Source organism: Myotis yumanensis, unplaced genomic scaffold (genome assembly GCF_028538775.1).
Source record: "Myotis yumanensis isolate MYYU_CA2020_CCGP unplaced genomic scaffold, mMyoYum1.0.hap1 SCAF_3, whole genome shotgun sequence".
In the NCBI taxonomy this organism is placed as follows: domain Eukaryota; kingdom Metazoa; phylum Chordata; class Mammalia; order Chiroptera; family Vespertilionidae; genus Myotis; species Myotis yumanensis.
Window position 1 is genome coordinate 112,799,843 of NW_027223754.1, and position 23,903 is coordinate 112,823,745.

Below are 23,903 nucleotides of genomic sequence, written 5' to 3' on the forward strand. Positions count from 1 at the left end.
CTGCTCTCCCCTCCTGACCTGATTGCCCTAACTGCCTATCTGCTCTCCACTCCTGGCCTGATCCCCCTAACTGCCTATCTGCTCTCCCTTCCTCTCTGCATGCTTTGGACCCCTGGCGCAGGCATGCTGAGAGCTCTCCGCCATGGCCCTGTCCCCATTACATGATGGTGTCCCAGCCAATTTGCATATTCCTCTATTATTAGTATAGATATTCATTAGATATTTATTAAGCACTAATTGAATGCTAAGTTTCATAGCACTCGACCAGATTCTAGAGGAGATGGTCATAACCTTCTCACTTACATGAGTTCACCTTTAATTCTTGCTACAAAATGTTGGTTCAGAAGCATACACTCCCAACTTTATTCAGGACAAAGGTGTTAAAATCATGGATGTCATAAGCAATGTCCAAAGGGTGCCAATTACTATTGAAACTAAAGTGAATTCTTGTTCCCAATTAGTTTTTCTTTTTTATGTGTCCTTTTTCCCCGATTGACCACCCCCCCACGATTTCTGCCCCCCAGAACAAGCCACCACTGCCCCAGTGTCTGTGTCCATTGGTTATGCTAATATGCATGCATACAAGTCCTTTGGTTGATCTCTAACCCCTCCGTCCTGCCTTCTCTCTGAGGTTTTTCAATAGGTCTTTTCGAAATACATTCAAATGTACATTGTACATCATACAATATGTGATGTTATCTACTGGCATCCAGGAGCATTTTGTTATTGATTTTTTAAAAATTATCTCTGTCTAGATCAGCATGCTTTTAATTTAGATGACTCAGGAAGAGAGGATGTGGGTACTCAATGACCCTCATAATGAACCTATAAGCTGCCTCAGGAGAATACAAGGTTATAGAGAGTAGGAAACTCTAGAGCTCAAAATCAGAGATCTCTTAAAATATTTTGGAAAATCATCTGGGATTTTTCCTTGTAAACACCATCTATAACTTGGATTCTATAAATTACTAATAGCTTCATAGGAGAAAAACAAATTCCTATTGAAATACTTGATGTTCCTACTCAAAAGCAAATGTGTTTAGTTCCTATATGTGTTCTGTGCCAAGGTTAGAGATAATTAAGCCATTGTTCTACCTTAAGATAACCTCAAATAAGCATGATTACAAAAAAAGATACAGTACAAACACATGTGGAATGTGATGTCTTGCAAGTATAACACTTAGATAAATAATTATTACATGGAGATAATGCATCAGAAATAACTGGGATGATTTTTCCAAATTATATCTGCTGAACCTCATCCCAGACATCAAGAATTTCTAGCAGTGGGAATCAGGCACTTATATTGTGAATAATCTTCTCATATGATTAAGAATCACTGATTCAGAGCCTTGAATAGGTGCTACAGAAACTCAGAGAGAGTGTAATGAGCTCTGTTATGGAAAGGGAAGAAAGATGAGAATTAAAAGGCAGACATAACAAAAGGAGTGCTTTGACAAAGGACCAACACTGAAGCAAAAGGTACACAGTGTGTTCATAAAATGTAGTCTGTCTGCCGGGAGTGGAAGGTATGCAGGGCAGGGAAAAGTAGCTTAGGGGGAAGCAGGAGAGATAAGTTAGGAACCAGGCTCTGAAGGTTATGGAGGGGTTGGTCTATGTGGACCAGTATGGACCAACACAGAAGTAGAGCAATTGGAGATGAAGACCCAGAAAACACAATAATTGGGGCCTAGACTTACCCAGAGTTTCTTTGAAGAAAAAGATTGTTATATTCTTTATTGATCCTTAGTACTTTTCACAGTAATAGGCCTCATTAAATATTTACTAAGTTAATGAATGAACAAAAGAAAAATTAGAACATAATTGCTGTCGATTAGCAATTAATCTGAAGCACAAACTAATGACTGCCTATGTAATAAATGCATAAAATAATTGTTATTAGTTCTCAACTAATGCTTTCATTGCCTTTATAAAATTTCATGTTAATGATTTTCTTCAGCATTATTAAGGAGAGAAGTTCCTGATACAAAGGGGCCCAACCAACACCTGAATTCCCTATAGTGGTACTGAAGTATGGACAGACAAGACAAGCTGGCCCAAAGCTAACCACCCCTCCAAGGCCAGCATCATCCCTCTCCTCAGGAGCTCAGGTACCACTTGTTTCTTTTCCATTTGATAATGGTGACAAATACTACATCACTTAGAGCCCAAAGAGAGAGACTGGCTCCTTTAAGATTAGGTGTGGCATCTGTTGAAAGGTCCAATCCAAAAGTGAACCTACAGCAAGGACCATTCAAAACCACTAGGACCCTGGGCACATAATCTATAGCCAAGTGAGAACCAATTCTGTTGCTTTTATTTGCTATTATAAGTCATCTAAGCAGAGTTCTCCAAGTCTGAATTTTTTGAGGAAAAAGTACCTTTTAGTGCTTCTCACTCATTCACCATAATTCAATTATGAGTACACTGAGGTAATACATGATCCCTGAGCTTCCAAAACTTAAAGTACTGCATTAGAGAAACAGATACTCCCCCACCTCAAAAATAGATAATTACAATACTATGTGATAAATGCTGCAGAAGAGGAACTATAAAAACATATGGAAAGGCCATTGATCCAAACTTGGGGGATGAGAGAAGACTCCTGGGAGAAAAATCAGCTTGCATTTAGACCTAAATGATGAATGGACATGGGCTAAAAGAAGAAAGGGAGAGGCAGTTCACAGAGAAGCAGCAGTGTGTGTGAAGTGTGAGGCTGCAGGGGGCTTGGTGAGTCTGGAGGATGGAAAGCAATCAGTCTCATAGTGTGGGGACTGGTGAGGGGAAATGCTGGAGCAGTGGCCAAGAATAAGATTGTACAGGACCCTGATGACAACGGGGAGTCATTGAAGGATGTTAAACTGGAAAGTGATGTAATTTATACTCACTATGGCTATAGGATGGACAATGAACTAGAGGAGACAAAACCAGAAAAGGGAGTTGGATTAGAGGTCATTCGAGGGAGAGATATTGGTAGCCTGAATGAAGGCAGTGGCTATGGAGAGAGAGAGAAGCAAATAGAATTAAGAGATTTAGAAGAGTGTCTTGACAGGTCTTTGGCATTTATTTTCACAAGAACACATGGTAATTTGCACATACTGAAAGGACAACTTTGATTGGAAGCTCAATGACGTTCTTTAAGAATATTGTCATTTCTGATGTTTTTCCATGACCCTTAATGTTTATCTACAATATGGAGATATTTTGATCTTATCCCCTTCCTAACCAGAGATTTATTTAGTGCAAACTTGAATCAAAGGAGTTCTGGTTTCTGGCACACCAGTTAACAGAAGGGTGTAGTGAGATTCTAGACCAAAGAAAAAGGAGGATTCAGGAAGAGTATGCACAGCAAGCAGGAAGCTCTCAGCCCCTTCCCCAATCCTGCTCTCAGAATACAACAACCAATGTTTACCTAAGTCAAGCACCAGACAACAAGCCCCATCTCTGTATGTAGTTTCCAATCAGATGTGAGTACCTCCAATCAGATTTTGTGAACCCTGTAGCTTAATATTTTAAGTAAATACACTCTAAGAAAAAAAAGTCCAGAAAAGTGAGACTTAAGTTTTATTAGTTTCATAGTAAATCTGCCTTCACTCCCTTGTAAATGTGAACAAAAAGCCCCTAGATTTTCACTAGACCACTAAGACACAGAGAAAAATAGAGATTAAGCAAAGAACAGATAAAAGCACTAAAAAGTATATCATAAATATCCTAAAATTTATGAGAATTGCTGCATCACAAAACAAGAACAGAATATTATTTTTAGAAAATAATCAGAGAGGAGAAGAAAGAGAGCTTGGAAATTTAAAACATAAAGAATTGGATTAAAAAGTAAAAACATTTTAATTAAACATGATAAAAATACAAAGAGAAAGATAGTAGGAGAGAAAAATGTAAGAAAATTGAAGGATCAAACCAACTCATAGGAGTCCCAGAAGAGAACAGAGAAAAGAAATGGGAGAAAAATACGGAAAAAGTATATGGGAACAATTTCTAAAATCAAAGGTCATAAGTCTCCAGATTTAAAAAATCTCTGTTTGTCCAACATAATAAATGAGATTCTCAGTAATGCATGCAAATGTGAAATTTTACAGTATCCAGAATAAAGAGAAGGTCTTAAAAACTTCCAGGAAAAAAATGAAAGAATCAGGAATCAAAATGACATCAGTCTTTTACATACCAGTCCTGGGTGCTAGAAGTCATTTGAGGGACTTGAGGGAAAATGATATTCATCTTAGAATTCTATACCCAGACAAACTATCAACAAATATAATGAAAGAAAAAAAAGACATTTTCATATTGGTAAGAACATACTCAAAAAGTTCCTCCTACACCCCCTTTAATAGGAAGCTACTAAAAGATGTGTCTTAGCAAAATGAGGGAAGGGAAATATGTGGACTCAGGAAATGAGATACAGGGCAGGAAGAGGCCAAAGAAATGCCTGAATGATGAAAAAGTACCAGGACACAGTTGGGTGGCAAATTTACAGAGCAACTCTTCTAGATTAGAGGAAATGGAAGGTGTCAGTTCTCCAGTAAAATCTCCAACTGATACAATGTCTGAAACTGTATTTGGGGAAAATCTTGGTAAGTGTGTGACAAAGTACTTGAAAAAAATTAGTGACGGTGCATAGAAAAGTAGACAAATGAAAAAAGTTTATTAATTCTGGTAGAAAAAAAGTAAAAAGAGACATAATCATAAAATAACACCTGGCTCAGTGGTAAATATTTACATATTATATCATATCACAATCTACACTAATAAAAGAGAAACATGGTAATTAGTGTACGACCGCTACCCTTCCCATTGGCTAATCAGCATATCCTTATGCAAATTAACTGTCAGCCAAGATGGCGGCCGGCAGCCAGGCAGCTGGAAGCGAACATGAGGCTTGCTTGCTCCAGTGACTGCAGACTCCAATGTTCCCCGCCTCACTTGCCGGCCTCTGAGCTGGCAGTTTGAAACGTTCTAACAAATATAGGCTGGGATCTCAGAGCTGAAGTTATAAATTGTTTCGATTATAGAACCAAAACAAACCAGATACCTGCTCTTAGAGCTAGAGCCAGAGCTAAAGCTTACCCAGAATAAAATTTAAAAAAGGAGTGGTTGGGAGCTTCAATCAACAACTGCCAGCCTGAAAGCAGCCCTCAGCCCCTCACCCAGACTGGCCAGGCACCCTAGTGGGGACCCCCACCCTGAAGGGTGTGTGACCAGCTGCAAACAGCCATCATCCCCTCATCCAGGCTGGCCAGGCACCCTAGTGGAGACCCCCACCCTGATCCAGGACACCCTTCAGGGCAAACCAGCCGGCCCCCAGGCCTCTATCCTATATAGTAAAAGGGTAATATGCCTCCCAGCACCAGGATCAGCGGAGCTGCGAGGCCTCCTGGCACCGGATCAGTGTGACAGGGGGCAGCACCCAAACCCCCTGATCGCCCTGTGGCTCTGTGTGTGACAGGGTGCGGCGCCCCAACACCCCCCCCCCACCACCACCACCACCACAGGCCCTGCTCTGTGTGTGACAGGGTAGAGCCATAACCTCCCCATCGGCCCTGCCCTGAGTGTGACAGTGGCGGCGCCCCAACCCCCTGATTGGACCTACTCTGTGGGTGATAGAGGGCGGTGCCCTAACTCCCCTATCAGCTCTACTCTGTGCATGACATGGGGGAGCTCCTCAACCCCCTGATGGGCCCTGCTCTGTGCATGACAGGGGGCAGCGCCCAACCCCCTGATTGGCCCTACTCTGTGTGTGACAGGGTACGGAGCCCCAACCCCCTTGATGGTCCCTGCTCTGTGAGTGACAGGGGGTGGCGCCGCAACCTCCCCATCGACCCTGCCTTGACTGTGATAGGGGGCGGTGCCCCAACCCCCCAATCAGCCCTACCCTGAGTGTGAATGAGGGTGGCATCGCAACCTCCCAATCTGCACTGCTCTGTGCATGACAGGGGGCGGTGCCCCAACTCCCCAATCAGCCCTGATCTGAGCCGGACCAGGGGCTGCACCTAGGGATTGCCCTCTGCCACCCGGGAGCAGGCCTAAGCCAGCAGGTCGTTATCTCCCGAGGGGTCCCAGACTTCAAGAGAGCACAGGCCGGGCTGAGGGCTCCCCTCCCCCCCCCCCCCCGAGTGCACAAATTTTTGTGCACTGGGCCTCTAGTCATAATATAACACCTAACATTTTAATTAACCAAAATTTTATAATATAATTATTTTGAGAGGATGGATGGAGGAAGAGTGAGGAAGGGTTATAGGAGAGAGAAATCCTCAACTGCCATATAAGAAAGTCAGTTATAATGTTTAAAATTTATGAACAAAAATATAGAGAATGAGCACAGTATTTTAAAATGCTCATGTCCAGAGGGGGACATAAGAAAAAACAGTTGAAATGACTGAAAATGATTATCAATGTGTAGTAGGACTGGGCATAGATGGGTAAAGAAACTGCTGCTATGCATTATGAGCTTGTAGGGAATTATTTTTAAGTATATGCATGAACTGGTTTAATGAAAGTTCTAATTTTAAAGAATAGTAAATAAGCAGTTCAGAATTGGAAATAGGATGTTTAACTTAACACCTTCATCTTCACCTGGCTCACTTGTTTTTGTCCTTCATCCCAAGAAGACTTTCCTGGACTCTCTCCCAGGTCCAGCTAGATGCCCCATTGTTCACACCTACAGCGTCCTGCACTTCTCACAACATGCAGCATTTTATACTTGACTGTATCTGTTGGTAAACTGCAGTTTTCCCATGTCTCTCCTGTGAGTTCCTTGAACTGGGACTCCAGTGCCTAGCGTATTAGCAGTAAAGAAGAGAAATGGGCACACTTACCTTCGGCTCTGTCCACAAAGTCTCTCCTAGTATGGGAAATAAACTGATTAGATACAGCCTTCCTGACCTTGTCCATCGAAGCAGCGATTTTCCAAGGGAAGTACCTCTTCACTGATGTTGATTGAACTGGAGGTAGTGTCCAGTGAAAGAAGTCCTATCAATAAAAACACAATTTTGTCCACAAAGTCTCTCCTAGTATGGGAAGTAAACTGATTTGATACAGCCTTCCTGACCTCGTCCATTGAAGCAGCGATTTTCCAAGGGAGGTTGCTCTTCACTGGTATTGAGTGACGTGGAGGTAGTGTCCAGTGAAAGAAGTCCTATGAATAAAAACACAATTTTCAAGAAAATCCACATGGTTTCACCTAATGGTTCGTGTATGCATTCATGTGTATACATATTCTTTTAAGCCTTCCCAGGTTCAGCTAGATGTCCTATTGTGCGCACCATGCAGATTCTGTGCCTATCCGCAGGATACACCAGTTTACAAAGCTATCAGTTTACAAGGTACTTTAACACTTCTTTAACTTTTACATTAATGAAAAATATGTCATTGTAAAGTCCAAAGACTTGTGCCTCCAACTAGAAATATTCAGGCAAGACCAGAGGAAGAGAAGACCCGTGAATTTTAGCTCTGGCCACAGGAAAGACAGCTGTTGTTTTGCCTTGGGAGCCCCAAGTCTTCTCTCCTATTTGTCTCCAAAGAGATTTATGATTATAAAACTTAGAACTTCCACTACCTTTCTATCTTCCCTCTCTTTCCTCTTGCTTCCTATTTCCATGAGAAAATTGAAGCCAATGAAGAGAACTTACACAGCACACCACATCACCTGTCAACTACCACATCTGTGTTGGCAGATGAGTAGCTGGGTCACCCAGCAGGTGATCCCACCTGGTACCCTAAAGCCTGCATTTAGCCTACTCCAGCACATTACCAACAATTCTCACCTCTCTCTTGCAACTTCCATTCCTTCCTCTCTCCTGGGAGGTTATCATCAGTACTGGAGCCTGCCTTTATTTCTCCTATCTTAAAAAGAAAGCTCTCTCTTCATCCTATTTCTCCTCTAGTTACTAAAATATTTCTGTTTGCCTTTACACTGAAATCCCTCAAAGGGATACTCACTGTCCCAAATTTGTCTTTCAAGTCTCTTTTAATCTTCAAGTTCCCTCTCCATCCCCTTCTTTCCCTTATAATTTCTCTATGTAAATTTCATTTTAATTTTTTCATTTTAAAATGAGGGGCCAGGGAAGAAGTAGTTAGAAATAAATGTGAAAAGGTGGACAAAAGAGTCTAAGAAGAACCATAACTGTAGATGATGAAGGATCTTTGTGATATATTCAAACTCTCGGTATTGGATTATTGATACAGTATTAAATTAAATAGATATGTAGGTATTATCTTACTTGACTGGAGTGAGAATTGTGACTCCCAATCTCTCTTGGAGTCCTAGCTTTGATAAAATCTTCTTTAGAATGTAACTTCCAAATGTACTCATCATTGTATTGTGTCCGATTGTGAAGAGAATCACTAAGTGAATATGTATATCCTAATCTTCGGATGCTTTTTTGACTACAAGAAAAGATGGTGTAAATTAGAGTAAGGGATTAAATACAAAGTCTCACAACAGCACACATCAAATAATTTTAGTTGTTACATATTTTTTTAAGATTGGCTGGCTTAAGACTCAGTGCCAAAAAGTAAAAAGTAATTATTGGACATCAGAAAAATGGTGGTGTGAGAAAGCCCCTTGCCCTCTCCTCCTGAAACTTCAACAAGTTAAACAACTATAATTCAACAAAGTAATCCCTTCTCAACACAGACACACTACTGAGAGACCCATGCATTGAAACATCTAAAGGTGGGCAACTGGAAATAAAAAAATGGGAAGACAAGAAGGGAGGAAAGCACAGAAAGCCCACAGATGCAGCCCTGAAGCCTGATGGCTCAGCTGGCCAGGAGAGGGCAGAAATCTGGCAGTAGCAGGGGCTTCATTTGGCCAGAAGGAACAGAGAGCTGTAGAGGGGCAGCCCAGCATGGAAGGGACGAACAATGTCTGAATCAGCAGATGCTTGACAGAGAATGGGGTTTTGCTGTGCAGCTCTCCACTATTGGGCCAGAGGTGGTGTTTCAGACAAAGAAATAGAACCACAGAGCCCTGCCACTGCTTGGACTCCCCAAACCCGCCTCCTGTTGCCCTTGTAGTTGGATCCAGGAGCATATTATCTATAAACCAAGAGCCATTACAATAGAAGTGCTGTTTCCCCCTGTGACTGATGCCAGGAGGAGAGCTTGGGGTGGGATCCCATGGAGGTCAGGGGTTGCCATTAGAGTGAGGGCAAAGCAAACCCCACCCCCAAGCAGTGCAGCAGTACTGTCTGACAGAAGCCACGGAGGTTCAAGATTGGGAGATCAGAGAGGTAAAAAAATATTGCGATTTAGTGCCATTTACTAGAAATAGTAGAAAGAACTCTTCAGAGATAAATGCATAGGCAAAGGAGGACAGCAAATATCATGGATAACCTCAGTAACTACTATGACCAGAAAGAAAATGAACAATCTCCAGAAAGCAAGCTGGAACACATGGAAATATGTGATATAAATGACAGATATTTCAAGATTGCAGTTTTGAAAATACTTAACAAGATGCAAGAAAATACAGACAGGCAATTCAATGCACTCAGAAAACAAATCGATAAACAAAATGAGAATTTTACCAAAAAGATTAAAACTTTAAAAAAGAATCAATCAGGTCCTAGCTGGTTTGGCTCAGTGGATAGAGTGTCGGCCTATGGACTAAAGGGTCACAGGTTCGATTCCAGCCAAGGACACATGCCTGGATTGTGGGCTCGATCCCCTCCCAGTGGGGGGTGTGCAGGAGGCAGCCAGTCAATGATTCTCTCTCATTACTGATGTTTCTATCTCTCTATCCCTCTCCCTTCCTCTCTGAAATCAATAAAAACATTTAAAAAAAAGAACCAATCAGAAATCCTGGAAATGAAGCATTCAATTAAGGAGATTAAGAGTAAACTACTGAGCATAGAAAACAGAGCTAACCAGATGGAGGAAAGAATTAGTGATATTGAGGGTAGTAATCTAGCAATGAGAACTATCTGATTCCATCCAAAAAAAATCAATACTAGAATTATAGCCATTGCAGAGGAAGAGGAGGAGAGAGAGCATGGAACAAAGATTCTATTCAAACAAATAGTGAATGAGAACTTTCCAAACCTATGGAAAGAATTAGGTACTTGAATCTAAGAAGCAAACAGAACAGGGCCTTTTTGGGTTGAAATAAGAAGATTGAAATTCAACCCAAAAAGGCCCTCTTCAACACACTTTGTATTAAAGCTGTCAAAAATTAATGATAAAGAAAAAAATTCTCAAAGCAGCCAGGGAAAGAAGGAAAACCCATAAGAATTTTATCTGATGTCTCAGTAGAAACTGCACAAGCCAGAATAGCATGGAACCAAACAAATATTCAAACATTTGAAAGAGAGAAATCACTTGCCATGAATAATATATCCAGTAAAATTATCCTTTAAATATGAAGGAGAAATAAAGATGTTCCCAGGCATACAGCAGCTAAGGGATTTAATAACCAGAAAACCTCCATTGTAAGAAATACTCAAGGAAGTTATCCTCCTGAAACAAAGAACATAAGGTCACAACACTACAAGTAAGAGCACCAAAAAACTTACAGCATAAACAGGGATAATTTGTGACAACAAAAACATAAAAAAGGAGGAGGTAAAGATCTGAACTGGCTAATGGAGATAAAGATCAGATGCACTCATAGATAAAAAAAAAAAAAGCTATGGTATATATGCAAGTTTATTTTTTATAAACCTAATGGTTACCATACAAAAAATCCCCAAACCATGATACCTAGCTTTAAAAAAAGAGGAAATAAGTATGAAACACCACCAAACAAAAACAACAGACAGAAACACAAAGGAAAAGAACCAATGGAGGCACAGAGCTAACAGAAAACCAAAGACAAAATAGCTATAGAAAATCCTCATACATCAATAATTACCCTAAATGTAAATAGTCTGAATTCACCAATAAAGAGACATGGAGTAGCAGAGTGGATCAAAAAACAAAACCCAACCATATTCTGCCTATAAGAGAAATATCTAAACTGCAAACACAAAGGAGATTTAAAGTAAAAGGGTGGAAAATGATTCTCCAAGCAAATAGCATCCACAGAAAAGCAGGTGTCACCATACTTATATCTAACAAAATAGATTTCAAGATAACAAGAGACAAATATGGACACTTTATAATGATAAAGGGGATACTTACCAAGAAAACATAACACTAGTTAATATATATGCACCCAACCAAGGAGCACTGAAATATATAAAACAGGTACTCACAGAATTAAAGGGAGAAACAGATCAAAACACAACCATAGTTGGGGACCTTAGTACTCCATTGACAGCTCTAGACAGATCAACCAAACATAAAATCAATAAAGAAATATCAGCCTTAAATGAAACACTAGACCAAATGAACATAATTGACATTTATAGAACCTTTCCTCCAAGAACATCAGATTATACATTCTTCTCCAGTGCACATGGAGCATTCTCAAGGATAGATCATAAGTTGCATCATAAAACTAACATCAAAATATGTAAGAAGCCGGACCGGTTTGGCTCAGTGGATAGAGCGTCGGCCTGCGGACTCAAGGGTCCCGGGTTCGATTCCGGTCAAGGGCATGTGCCTTGGTTGCGGGCACAACCCCGGTGGGGGAGTGCAGGAGGCAGCTGATCGATCTCTCTCATCGATGTTTCTGACTCTCTGTCCCTCTTCCTTCTTCTCTGTAAAAAATCAATAAAATATATTTAAAAAAAAAAAAATATGTAAGAAGATTGAAATTATACCAAGCATATTCTCTGACCACAATGCCTTGAAATTAGAAATCAACTGCATAAAGGAGGTACAAGTACATGGAGATTAAACAAAATACTACTAAAAAATGACTGAGTTGAATAAGAAATAAAAGATAAGATAAAAAGATGTAGAGACAAATGAGAATGACAATATAATATATCAAAGCAACTGTGATGCAACAAAAGCAGTAATAAGAGGGAAGTTTATATCATTACAGGCCTACCTCAAGAAACAAGAGACCCCCAAGTAAACAAACTAACATCACATCTTAAAGAACTAGAGAAAGAACAACAAAAGAAACCCAAAAACAGCAGAAGAATCTATACTAATAAAAGGGTAATATGCTAATTAGACTAGGAGACCTTCTGGGAGACCGGCCAGGAGGGCAGTTGGAGGCCATGAGGCCAGCAGGGGAGGGCAGTTGGGGGCCATGAGGCAGGCTGGAAAGGGCAGTTGGGGGCCATGAGGCGGGCTGGGGAGGGCAGTTGGGGGCCATCAGGCTGGCTGGGGAGGGCAGTTGGGAGCGATCAGGCCGGCCGGGGCGGGGCGGGGGGCGGCGGGGGGGAGGCAGGACAGAAGGCCGGCAGGCAGAGTGGTTAGGGGCGATTGGGCAGGCAGGCAGGTGAGCAGTTAGGAGCCAGCGGTCCCGGATTGCGAGAGGGATGTCTGACTGCCAGCAGTCGGACATCCTCTGAGGGGTCCCAGATTGGAGAGGGTGCAGGCTGGGCTGAGGGATACTGCCCCCATGCATGAATTTCATGCACCAGGCCAATAGTGGAAATAATAAAAATTAGAGGAGAACTGAGTGAAATAGAGAACAAGAAGACTATACAAAAAAATTTAATAAAACAAAGAGCTGGTTCTTTGAAAAGATTAATAAAATTTACAAACCCCTGGCTAGACTCACTACAGAAAAAAAGGAGAAAGACCCATATAAACAAAAACAGAAATGAGAGAGGATAAGTCACCACAGATATTACAGATAAACAAAGGATCATAACCTAGAAGAAATGGATAAGGTCCTAGAATTATATAATCTTCCCAGTCTAAATGATGAAGAATTGGAAACTCTAAATAGACCTATCAGTAGTGAGGAAATGGAAACAACCATCAAAAACTTCTCAAAAAACAAAAGTCCAGGACCAGGTGGCTTCACCAGTGAATTCTACCAAACGTTCAAAAAGATTTAAAACCTATCCTTTTCAAATTCATCCATGAAATCGAAGAAGAGGCAATACTTCTTAACAGATTCTATGAGGTCAACATAACCCTGAAACCAAAACCTGGCAAAGATAACACAAAGAAAGAAACTACAGACCAATAGCTCTGATAAATACAGAAGCAAAATTCCTAAACAAAATACTAGCAAATTGAGTACAACAGAACATAAAAAAAAATAACACATTGCAATCAAATGGGGTTTGTTCCAGGGGAACAAGGATGATTCAACATGCACAAATCAATCAGTGTAATACACCACATTAACAAAAGTATAAAAATCATATGATCTTAACAATAGATACAGAAAAAGCATTTGATATGATACAACATCCATTTATGATTAAAACACTCAATAAAATATGAATTGAAGGAAAGTACCTCAACATAATAAAGGCCATTTATAATAAATCCTTAGCTATTGGCAAAAAAATGAAAGGTTTTTCTCTAAGATCAGGAACAAGACAAGATGACCACTCTCACCACTCTTATTCAACACAGTGCTGGAAATCCTACCCAGAGCAATAAGGTAAGAGAAAGAACTAAAATAAAAATGCACTCAAATAAAAAAAGGAAGAAGCAAAAACTATCACTTTTTGCAGGTGACATGATTCTGTACATAGAAAGCCCTAAAGATTCCACAAAAACTATTGGAAAGAATAAATAAATACAGTCAAGTTGCAAGATACAAAATTTATGTGCAATAATCCATTGCCTTCTTGTATATTAACAATAAAACTTCAGAAAGAGAAATGAAAAAAACAATTCCTTCTGCAATTGCAACCAAAAGAATAAAATGCCTAGGAATAAACTTAACAAAGAACATGAAAGACCTATATACTAAAAATTACAAAGCATTCTTAAAAGAGATTAAAAAACAAACAATAGAAACTATGCCATCTTGAAGGGGAGAGCTTCTGTGACTAGGAGTCCAGCCTCACCAACAACCAGAATGGCCTTAGATACCAGCTGGGACCACTCCAGCCAAAGACCTGCTACCTCAGCTGCAGACCCATGGACACTGGGACACCAGCCTCCCTGGGTGCAGGCTTCTCTGAGTCCCAGAGTGCACAATCCTCCCACCAGCCCGCCGCCACTGCCACAAGCCCTGTGTGTCCCAGTGCCCAAGCACTCAGATGACTCTTGGGGTGCACAACCCAACTGCCAACCCACTGCTGTGGCCACATACCCTGCATGTCCCAGCACATGGGCACTCTGGTGAATCTTGGGGTACACAACCCTCCTGCCGCTACAGCCATAGGTGCTTCATGTCCCGATGACTGGGTTCTCCATTGATTCTCAGGTTGTGCTACCCTCATGCCAACCAGATGCTTCATCCAGGGCCCCTTTCCCCACTTCCCCCGCCCCCGTGTCCCAGATCCTGGACCCTGGTGACTCTCGAGGTGCGCAACCCTCATGCCAACCTGCTGCTATGGTCACAGGCCCTGTGCATCCTGGTGCCTGGGCCCTCCAATGACTCTTGTGGTGCATGACCCTTCTGCCTAGCCCTCCACTTCAGCCACAGGCCCCGTGTGACTCAGCACTTGGACCCTTCGGTGAGAGCAAAAATAGGGAGAAAAAGAAACAACCCACAAGAAAATAAAAGGGGGGATTGCCAGAAAATGAAAGTAAGTCATGCAATATGTCAGAAAAAGTATTCAGAGTAAGGGTCATACAGTTCATAAACTGGATAGATGAGAAAATCAACAACTTCTGTAAGAATCAAGAGGTAATAAAAAAATTAGATAGCTACAATAAAAACACAATAGAAGGTTTACCAGTAGACTAGAAAAAAACAGAGGACTGAATTAGTGAGTTAGAAGACAGGGTAAAGAAACACACCCAATCAGAACAGCTATTGGAGAGAAAAAATAGAAAGCAGGAGAGCCTAAGGGGGCTTTGGGACAACATGAAACAAAGTAACATACATATAATAGGGGTGCCAGAAAAACAAGAAGAGAAGCAAAGATTAGAAAACCTATTTGAAGAAATAATGACAGAAAACTTCCCTGATATGAGGAAGAAAAAAGTCACACAAGCACACAGTCCCAAACAAGATGAACCCCCAAAACACCGACACCAAGACACATAGTAATTACAATGGCAAATGTTAATGACCGAGAGAATCTTAAAGGCTACGAGAGAGAGACAGAGAGTTACGTACAAGGGATCTACCATTAGATTATCAAATTATTTCCCAACAGACATACATCAGGCCAGAAGGGAATGGAAGAAAGTATACAAAGTGATGCAAAGCAAGGGACTGAATCCAAAAATATTCTATCCAGCAAGGCTATCATTCAAAATTGAAGGGGAAATCAGGAGCTTCACAGACAAAAGAAGGCTCAGGGAGTTTATCACTACCAAGCCAGCAATGCAAGAAATGCTAAAGGGACTATTGTAAAAAGAAGAAACTGAAAGGGAAGAAGGAACATGGGTATAAAGAATAAAAATGGCTACAAACAAGTACCTATCAATAATAACCTTTAACATAAATGGACTAAATGTTCCAATCTAAAGACATAGAGTGGCTGAATAGATAAGAAAACATGACCCATACATATACTCTCTACAAGAGACCCACCTCAGAACAGGGGACTCACACATATTGAAATTGAAGGGATAGAAAAATATTTTTCAGGCAAATGAAAATGAAATTTAAAAAAAGCTAAGGTAGCAATACTTATATCTGACAAAATTGACCTCAAAGTGAAGGCCATAAAAGGAGATAAGGAAGGCCACTTCATAATACTAAAGGGATCAATACAAGAGTATATAACTCTGGTAAACATATATGCACCCAATGCAGGAGCACCCAAATACATAAAAAAACTCCTGAAAGATATCAAGGGAAGGATCAACAGGAATACAATCATAGTAGGGGACTTTAATACCCCATTGACATCACGAGATAAATCCTCTAGACAAAAAACTCAGCAAGAAACTTCAATCCTAAATGACTCCCTCAGATCAGATGGACTTAATCGACATCTTCAGAATATTTCACCCTAAAGCTACAGAATATACATTCTTCTCATGTGACATGTGACATTTTCAAAGATAGACCACATATTGGGACATAGGCAAAGTCTCTTCAAATTCAAGAAGATAGAAATTATATCAAGCATGTTCTCAGATCACAATGTTATAATATTAGAAATAAATGACAATAAAAACAATCAAAAAATTCAAACACTTGGAGGCGAAATAACATCTTATTAAACAACTAGTGGCCTGGTGCACAAATTCATGGCGGGGTGGGGTCCAGTCAACCTGCCCAGGCTGGCAAGGGGGAGGGGCTACAGGCAGTTGGCCAGCCAGCTCTGCCCCCAATCGGGGTTGGGGGGGGTGCGATTGGGGGCGGGGCTGGCTGGGGGGAAGGGCTACAGGAGGTTGATCAGCCAGCTCCGCCCCCAACCAGGGCTGGGGGGACCAATCAGGGGCGGGACCAGCCAGTGGGGCGGGGAGGCAATCAGGGCCCAGGTTAGGCTGGTTGGCTGCCACAGTGTGTGTCATAGCCACCAGTCCTTCCAGTTGTTCTGGTCATTCTGCTGTTCCAGTCACTGAGCTTTTACATATATAGATGATTGGATTACCAAAGAGATTAAAGAAGAAATAAAACACATCCTGGAAATAAATGATAATGAAAACACAACAATCCAAAATGTAATGGACACTGTGGATGCAGTCCTGAGAGAAAAGTTCATAGCATTAGACCTACCTCAAAAAATAAGAAAAACTGGTAATAAATTATCTAACTCTAACACTTAAAAGAATTAGAAGGCAACAAGAAAAGCCCAGAGAGAGCAGAAGGAAGGAAATAATAAAGATCAGAGTGCAAAAACATAACATAGAGACCAAAAAATTAAAACAAAAGATCAATAAAACCAAGAGTTGGTTCTTTGAAAAGAAAAACAAGATTGATGAACCTCTAGCCAGGCTCACTGAGTGTCAAAGAGAGAGGACCCAAGTAAACTAAATCAGAAATGAAAGAGATAAAATAACAACAGATCCTACAGAAATACAAAGGATTGTAAAAAATACTATGAACAACTCTATTTCAACAAAGTGATCAACCTAGAAAAAATGAATATATTCCTAGAAAAATACGATCTCTCAAAACTCAATCAGGAAGAATCAAAAATTCTGAATAGGTTGATAACTATGGAGAAAAGTGAAGCAGTAATCAAAAAACTTCCAGCAAACAAAAGCACTGGGCCAGAAGGCTTCACAGGAAAGTTTTACCAACCATTCAAAGAAGAACTAAAACCTATCCTCCTCAGACTATTCCAAACATTTCAAGAGGAAGCAATACTTCCACACTCTTTTTATGAAGCCAGCATTACCCTAATCCCAAAACCAGATAAAGACACTACAAAGAAAGAGAATTACAGGCCAATATCTCTGATGAATATAGATGCTAAAATCCTCAAAAAAATTATAGCGAATCAGATCCAGCATTTCATTAGAAAGATCATACACCATAACCAAGTGGGATTTATTCTGGGGATGCCAGGATGGTACAATGTCCACAAATAATAAACATGATACATCACATAAACAAATGGAGAGATAAAAATCACACAATCATATCAATTGATGCAGAAAAAGCATTTGACAAAATCCAACACCCTTTCTTGTTAAAAAAAACTCTGAGAAAAGTGGGAATAGAGGGATCATACCTCATCATAATAAAAACCCTATATGGAAAACCTACAGACAACCTCATACTCAATGAACAAAACCTAAAACCATTTCCCCTAAGAAAAGAAACAAGATAGGGAGGCCCACTGTCACCACTCCTGTTCAACATAGTCTGAAAGTGCTAGCCATAGTGATTAGATAAGAAGAAAAAATAAAAGGCATCCAAATTAGAAGAGAAGGTGTAAAACTATCATTATTCACAGATGACATGATATTGTACATAGGAAACCCTAAAGACTCCATCAAAAACTACTAGATTTAATAAATGAATTTGGCAATGTAGCAGGATATAAAATTAATACCCAGAAATTTATGGCTTTTTTATACACCAATAATGATCTCACAGAAAAAGAAACAAACAAACAAAAAATCCAATTTACTATTGCACCAAAAAAAATTAAGATACCTAGGAATAAACTTAACTAAGGAGGTAAAAGACCTGTACTCAGAAAACTACAGGACATTGAAAAAAGAGATAAAGAACACATAAACAAATGGAAGAACATACCATGTTCATGGATTTGTAGAATCAACATCATTAAGATGTCCATAGTACCCAAAGCAATCTATAAATGTAATGCAATCCCCCTTAAAATACCAATGGCATATTTCACAGAGCTAGAATAAACTCTCCAAAGAGTTATATGGAACAAAAAAAGACAAGACCCCGAATAACCTCAGCAATCTTGAGAAAGAACAACAAAGTTAGAGGAATCACAATACCAGATATCAAGCTATATTACAAAGCCACTGTTCTCAAAACTGCCTGGTCCTGGCACAAGAACAGACCAATGGAACAGAACAGAGAACCCAAAAATTGACCCAAGCCATTATGCTCAATTAATATTTGACAAAGGAGGCAAGAACATACAATGGAGCCAAGATAGTCTCTTCAATAAATGGTGTTAGGAAAATTGGACAGATACAGGCAAAAATATGAAACTAGACCACCAACTTACATCATACACAAAAATAAACTCAAAATGGATAAAAGACTTAAAAGTAAGATGGGAAACCATAGAAATCTTAGAAGAATCCCTAGGTAGCAAAATATCAGACATATGTTATAGTAATATCTTTACAGATACAACTCCTAGGGAAATGGAAACTAAAGAGAAAATAAACAAATGGGTCTACATCAAAATTAAAAGATTCTTCACAGCAAAAGAAACCATCAACAAAACAACAAGAAAGCCCACTGCATGGGAGAACATATTTGCCAATGTTATATATGATAAGAGCCTAATCTCTAAAGTTTATAGGGAACTCATACATCTTAACAAAAGGAAGATAAACAATCCATTCAAAAATGGGCAAAAGACCTAAATAGACACTTTTCAAAAGTGGACATATAGAAGGCCATGAAAACATGGTCAAAGTCACTAATCATCTAAGAGATGCAAATCAAAACAATGAGATACCATCTCACATCTGTCAGAATGGTTATTATCAACAAATAGACAAATGACAAGTACTAGCGAGGATGTGGAGAAAAAGGAGCCCTTGTGCACTGTTGGTGGGAATGCAGACTGGTGCAGCTGCTGTGGAAAACAGTATGGAGCTTCCTCAAAAAATTCAAAATGCAACTCCCATTTGACCCAGTAATCCCACTTCTAGGAATATATCCCAAGAAATCAGAAACACCAATCAGAAAGGACATATGTACCTTTATATTCAAAGCAGCACAATTTATAATAGCTAAGATTTAGAAACAACCTATGTGCCCATCAGCAGATAAATGGATTAAAATGGAAAAATATGCTGCTGCAAAAAAGAAAGAACTCTTACCATGCACAATTGCATGGAAGGACATGGAGAACATTATGCTAAGTGTAATAAGCCAGTCAGAGAAAGATAAATATCACATGATCTCACTCATTTGTGGAATATAATGAGCAACATAAACTGATGAACAAAAACAGATCCAGAGAGGAGAGAAACCAAGATGGCGGCATAGGTAAACACCGGAAATTGCTGCTTCGCACAACCACTTCAAAACTACAACTAAAAGACAAAACGGACATCATCCAGAACCACAGGAAGGCTGGCTGAGTAAAAATTCTACAACTAGAAGGAAAGAGAAAAGCACCCTGAGACTCAGAGGAGGTACGGAAGTAAAGTGCAGAGGTTCGGAAGCGCGCGTGGAAAGGCCTGGTAACTGAGGACGCAGTTGTCTTTTTCAATCAGGAGGGAGACACAAGTTCCCGACTGCTCTGAACTCCAGTTCCAGGTGAGTCTCTGGGGACCCAAACTCATACGGGGAGAAACTGAACTATCTGGCATCGGGCAGAACTCGAGGACAGCTTTCTCTCAGAGGTGCTTGCAGTGATTACTGATTACCACGGGATACTGAGACCTGGGGCCTCTTAGGGCAGGGCTGAGGATCAGCCATAGCTGTTTGCTCCGCCCTGTTGATTCCCTGAGACCCCGCACCACCCAAGCTGTGTGCAGAGGCCTTTGCATATGAATGACCTGGCCCTTTGCAATCTAAAATTACCTAAAAAACTGCAGCTGGGTCAAAGAGACCCAGAACATCCAAAAGAAGGCCGAAGGCCCAACAGCAGCTTGCACTGCTTCACAGCTGGGCCTCATCTGGGCACCTCCAAACCCCAAACAAAGAAGATGAATCTGCAGATCTTTCCATAGCTCCTGCTGGGTAGCCTCAGGCAGAGGCTAAATTAGCACCTCCTTAGAGATCCAAGAGCCAGTGTACCCAGTGGTCAGAGTGGGACCATCCAGATTACAATTTCTCAGATCCATAAGAGACACACTCAGGGGACAGACTCAGTGAGCACCAAAGCCCCACTGAAGCAAGTCTTGCCCCATAGGGGTGTCTCCAGCACAGAAGTTCTCCCACCATAGACACAGCTGATTCTCACAGCCAATTGGCCTGGAGGTCAATTCCTCCCAATGGTACCTACAACAATCAAGGCTTAACTACAACAAGACTGTGCACAAAGCCCACAAAGGGGTGCACCAAGAGTGTCCACCTCAGGTAACTGGGGAGGCTGAGCCACTGGGCCCTATAGGACACCTAGCACAGAAAGCCACTCTATCAACACAGGGAAGCAGCCAAAATGCGGAGACAAAGAAACAGGTCACAAATGACAGAAATGGAGGAAAGCAAACTACTGGATATAGAGTTCAAAACCACACTTTTAAGGTTTTTCAAGAATTTTCTAGAAACCGCCAATAAATTTAGTGAGACCCTCGAGGATATGAAAAAGGACCAATTAGAAATTAAGCATATACTGTCTGAAATAAAGAATATTATACAGAGATCCAACAGCAGACTAGAGGATTGCAAGAATCAAGTCAAAGATTTGAAATATGAAGAAGCAAAAAACACCCAACTGGAAAAGAAAAAAAAATCCAAAAATATGAAGATAGTGTAAGCAGCCTCTGGGACAACTTCAAGCATACCAGCATCTGAATTATGGGGGTGCCAGAAGGAGAGAGCAAGATATTGAAAACCTATTTGAAGAAATAATGACAGAAAACTTCCCCTACCTGGTGAAAGAAATAGACTTACAAGTCCAGGAAGTGCCGAGAACCCCAAACGAAAGGAATCCAAAGAGGACCACACCAAGACACATCATAATTAAAATGCCAAGAGCAAAAGACAAAGAGAGAATCTTAAAAGCAGCAAGAGAAAAAACAGTTAGTTACCTACAAGGGAGTATCCATACGATTGTCAGCTGATTTCTCAACAGAAACTATGCAAGCCAGAAGGGAGTGGCAAGAGATATTCAAAGTGATGAATAGCAAGAACCTACAATCAAGATTACTTTATCAAGCAAAGCTATCATTCAGAATTGAAGGTCAGATAAAGAGCTTCACAGATAAGAAAAAGCTAAAGGAGTTCATCACCACCAAACCAGTGTTATATGAAATGCTGAAGGGTATTCTTTAAGAAGAGGAAAGAGAAGAAAAAGGTAAAGATAAAAATTATGAACAACAAATACATATCTATCAACAAGTAAATCTAAAAATCAAGTGAATAAAAAATCTGATGAACAGAATAAACTGGTGAATATAATAGAATCGGGGCATAGAAAGGGAGTGGACTGACAATTCTTGGGGGGAAAAGGATTTGGGGGGGTGAGGGAAGAGACTGGGCAAAAATCGTACACCTATGGATGAGGACAGTGTGGGGGGAGGGTAAGGGCAGAGGGTGGGGTGGGAACCGGGTGAAGGGGAGCTATGGGGGGGGGGGGGGAAGAGGAACAACTGTAATAATCTGAACAATAAAGACTTAATTAAAAAAAATAGATCCAGAGACAGAGAAGCATCGAACCGACTGTCTAACTTCAGAGGGAAGGCAGGGGAGGGGAGAAGTGTGGGGTTAGAGATCAACCAAAGGACTTGTATGCATGCATATAAACATAACCAATGGACACAGACACTAGGGGTGTGAGAGCATGTGCTGGGGTGAGTGGGTGGCCAGGAAGAGGTCAATGGGGGGAAAAGGAGACATATGTAATACTACATGTAATACTTTAAACTAAAGAATAAATCAAAAGGGAAATGCAAGTTCTAACCTTGGCTCTGCTACTACTTGACTCTATGCCTTTGAAAAATTCCTATAATCTCTGTCTGTATCCTCATCTGCAAGATTAGAATAAACTATATGATCTCAAAAAAACACAACACAACAAACTAACAACAAAACAAGTAGACAGACAACCAGCTGGAAGATGATATTTGCAAACAATATCTCCAACAAAGGTTTAATTTCCAAACTATATAAAGAGCTCATAAAACTCAACACCAAACAAACAACCCAATCGAAAAGTGGGCAGAGAACCTGAAAATACACCTTTCTAAAGAAGACATACAAACAGCCAGTAGATATATGAAAAGATGTTCAACTTCACTGACAACTAGGGAAATGCAAATAAAAAGTACAATGAGATACCACCTCACACCTGTTAGAGTGGCCATTATCAACAAGATAAGCAATAACAAGTGTTGGAGAGGTTGTGGGGGAAAAAAAGGGAACCCTCATCCACTGCTGGTGGGAATATAGACAGGTACAACCACTATGGAAAGCAGTCCGGCTATTCCTCAAAAAATTGAGAATAGAGGTACCATACAACCCAGCAATCCCTCTCCTGGGTATATAACCGAAAACCTCAAAATCATGTATTCACAAAGATATATGCAACCCTGTGTTCATTGCAGCATTATTCACAGTGACCAAGACATGAAAACAACCAAAGTGTCTTGTGATAGAGAACTGAATAGAGAATATGCGGTACATGTACACAATAGAATACTACTCAGCCATAAGAAAGGATGAAATAGCACAATTTGCAACAACATGGATGGACCTTGAGAACATTATGTTAAGTGAAATAAGCCAGTCAGAAAAAGCTAAGAACCATATGATTTCACTCAGATGTGGGATATAAACCTGAACTTATGAACACAAACAACAGAGTGGTGGTTGCCAGAGAGAAGGAGTGGGATAGAGGAGATCCTAAGGTGACAGGAGATTTGACTTTGAGTAGTAAGAACATGGTGCAATATACAGATCTTGTAACATAGAAACACACATCTGAAACCTGTATGTTCATGTTGACCAATGTCACTTCAATAAAGTTAATTTTTAAAAATATGGCAAAGTAAAAAAATAAAATAAAAATAAACTAAGGACCAGAAATCATTTAATTTCCAGATTCCCTGAAGAGAAACAATCCTTCATCTTAGGATGAATCATTGAGAGGAATAAAATGAGATTTTAAAAGAATAACAATTGGAAATTCATTAATTTTTTTTTCTTTTTTAAAATTTATTTTTTATTTATTATTTTTTTTTGTTTTCAAGAAAAATGATTTTAAGTATAATAATGTTACATGCAATAAACATTAATATTTCAATAAAAAAGATTTTAAATATAATAATATTACCAAAACTGTACAAACATAGCATATCACAAAAGTTGTAGGAAATATTTGGAAATTCATTAATTTTTAATTCATTTTTTAAAGAGCTGAATACTCTCCTTTAAAAACTGTACTTCTGTGTCACCAAATAGTCAGTGAAGGAAAGTTTCTCTCTACAGATGTATTCAAGTTAGGAAAAGGAAGAAATATAAGAATTAGGATATCACTGGTTTGCGAGTCCCTGGTTAAATAATGCACTCAGGTGGTGACCAGCAATTTCATTCATAGCTCAAAAAGAGGAACCACCAGGTATGTTGTGCTGGATGGACATATACAATACCACCCATTACATATTTTTGCCAAAAT

At 40.1% G+C, this 23,903-nt stretch overlaps 1 protein-coding gene across 1 annotated transcript in view; it reads right to left on the reverse strand.

The window, feature by feature from the left end:
• Positions 1-23,903, reverse strand: part of TEX26 (testis expressed 26) — a 50,652-nt gene that overhangs the window by 12,020 nt on the left and 14,729 nt on the right. Inside the window, exons 3-5 of the mRNA XM_070407536.1 lie at positions 8,232-8,397; positions 7,061-7,147; positions 6,828-6,981 (exon numbers count right to left, since the gene is read on the reverse strand). Of these exons, the coding sequence (XP_070263637.1) occupies positions 6,828-6,981; positions 7,061-7,147; positions 8,232-8,397 (407 nt within the window). The remainder of the gene's footprint in view (positions 1-6,827; positions 6,982-7,060; positions 7,148-8,231; positions 8,398-23,903) is intronic.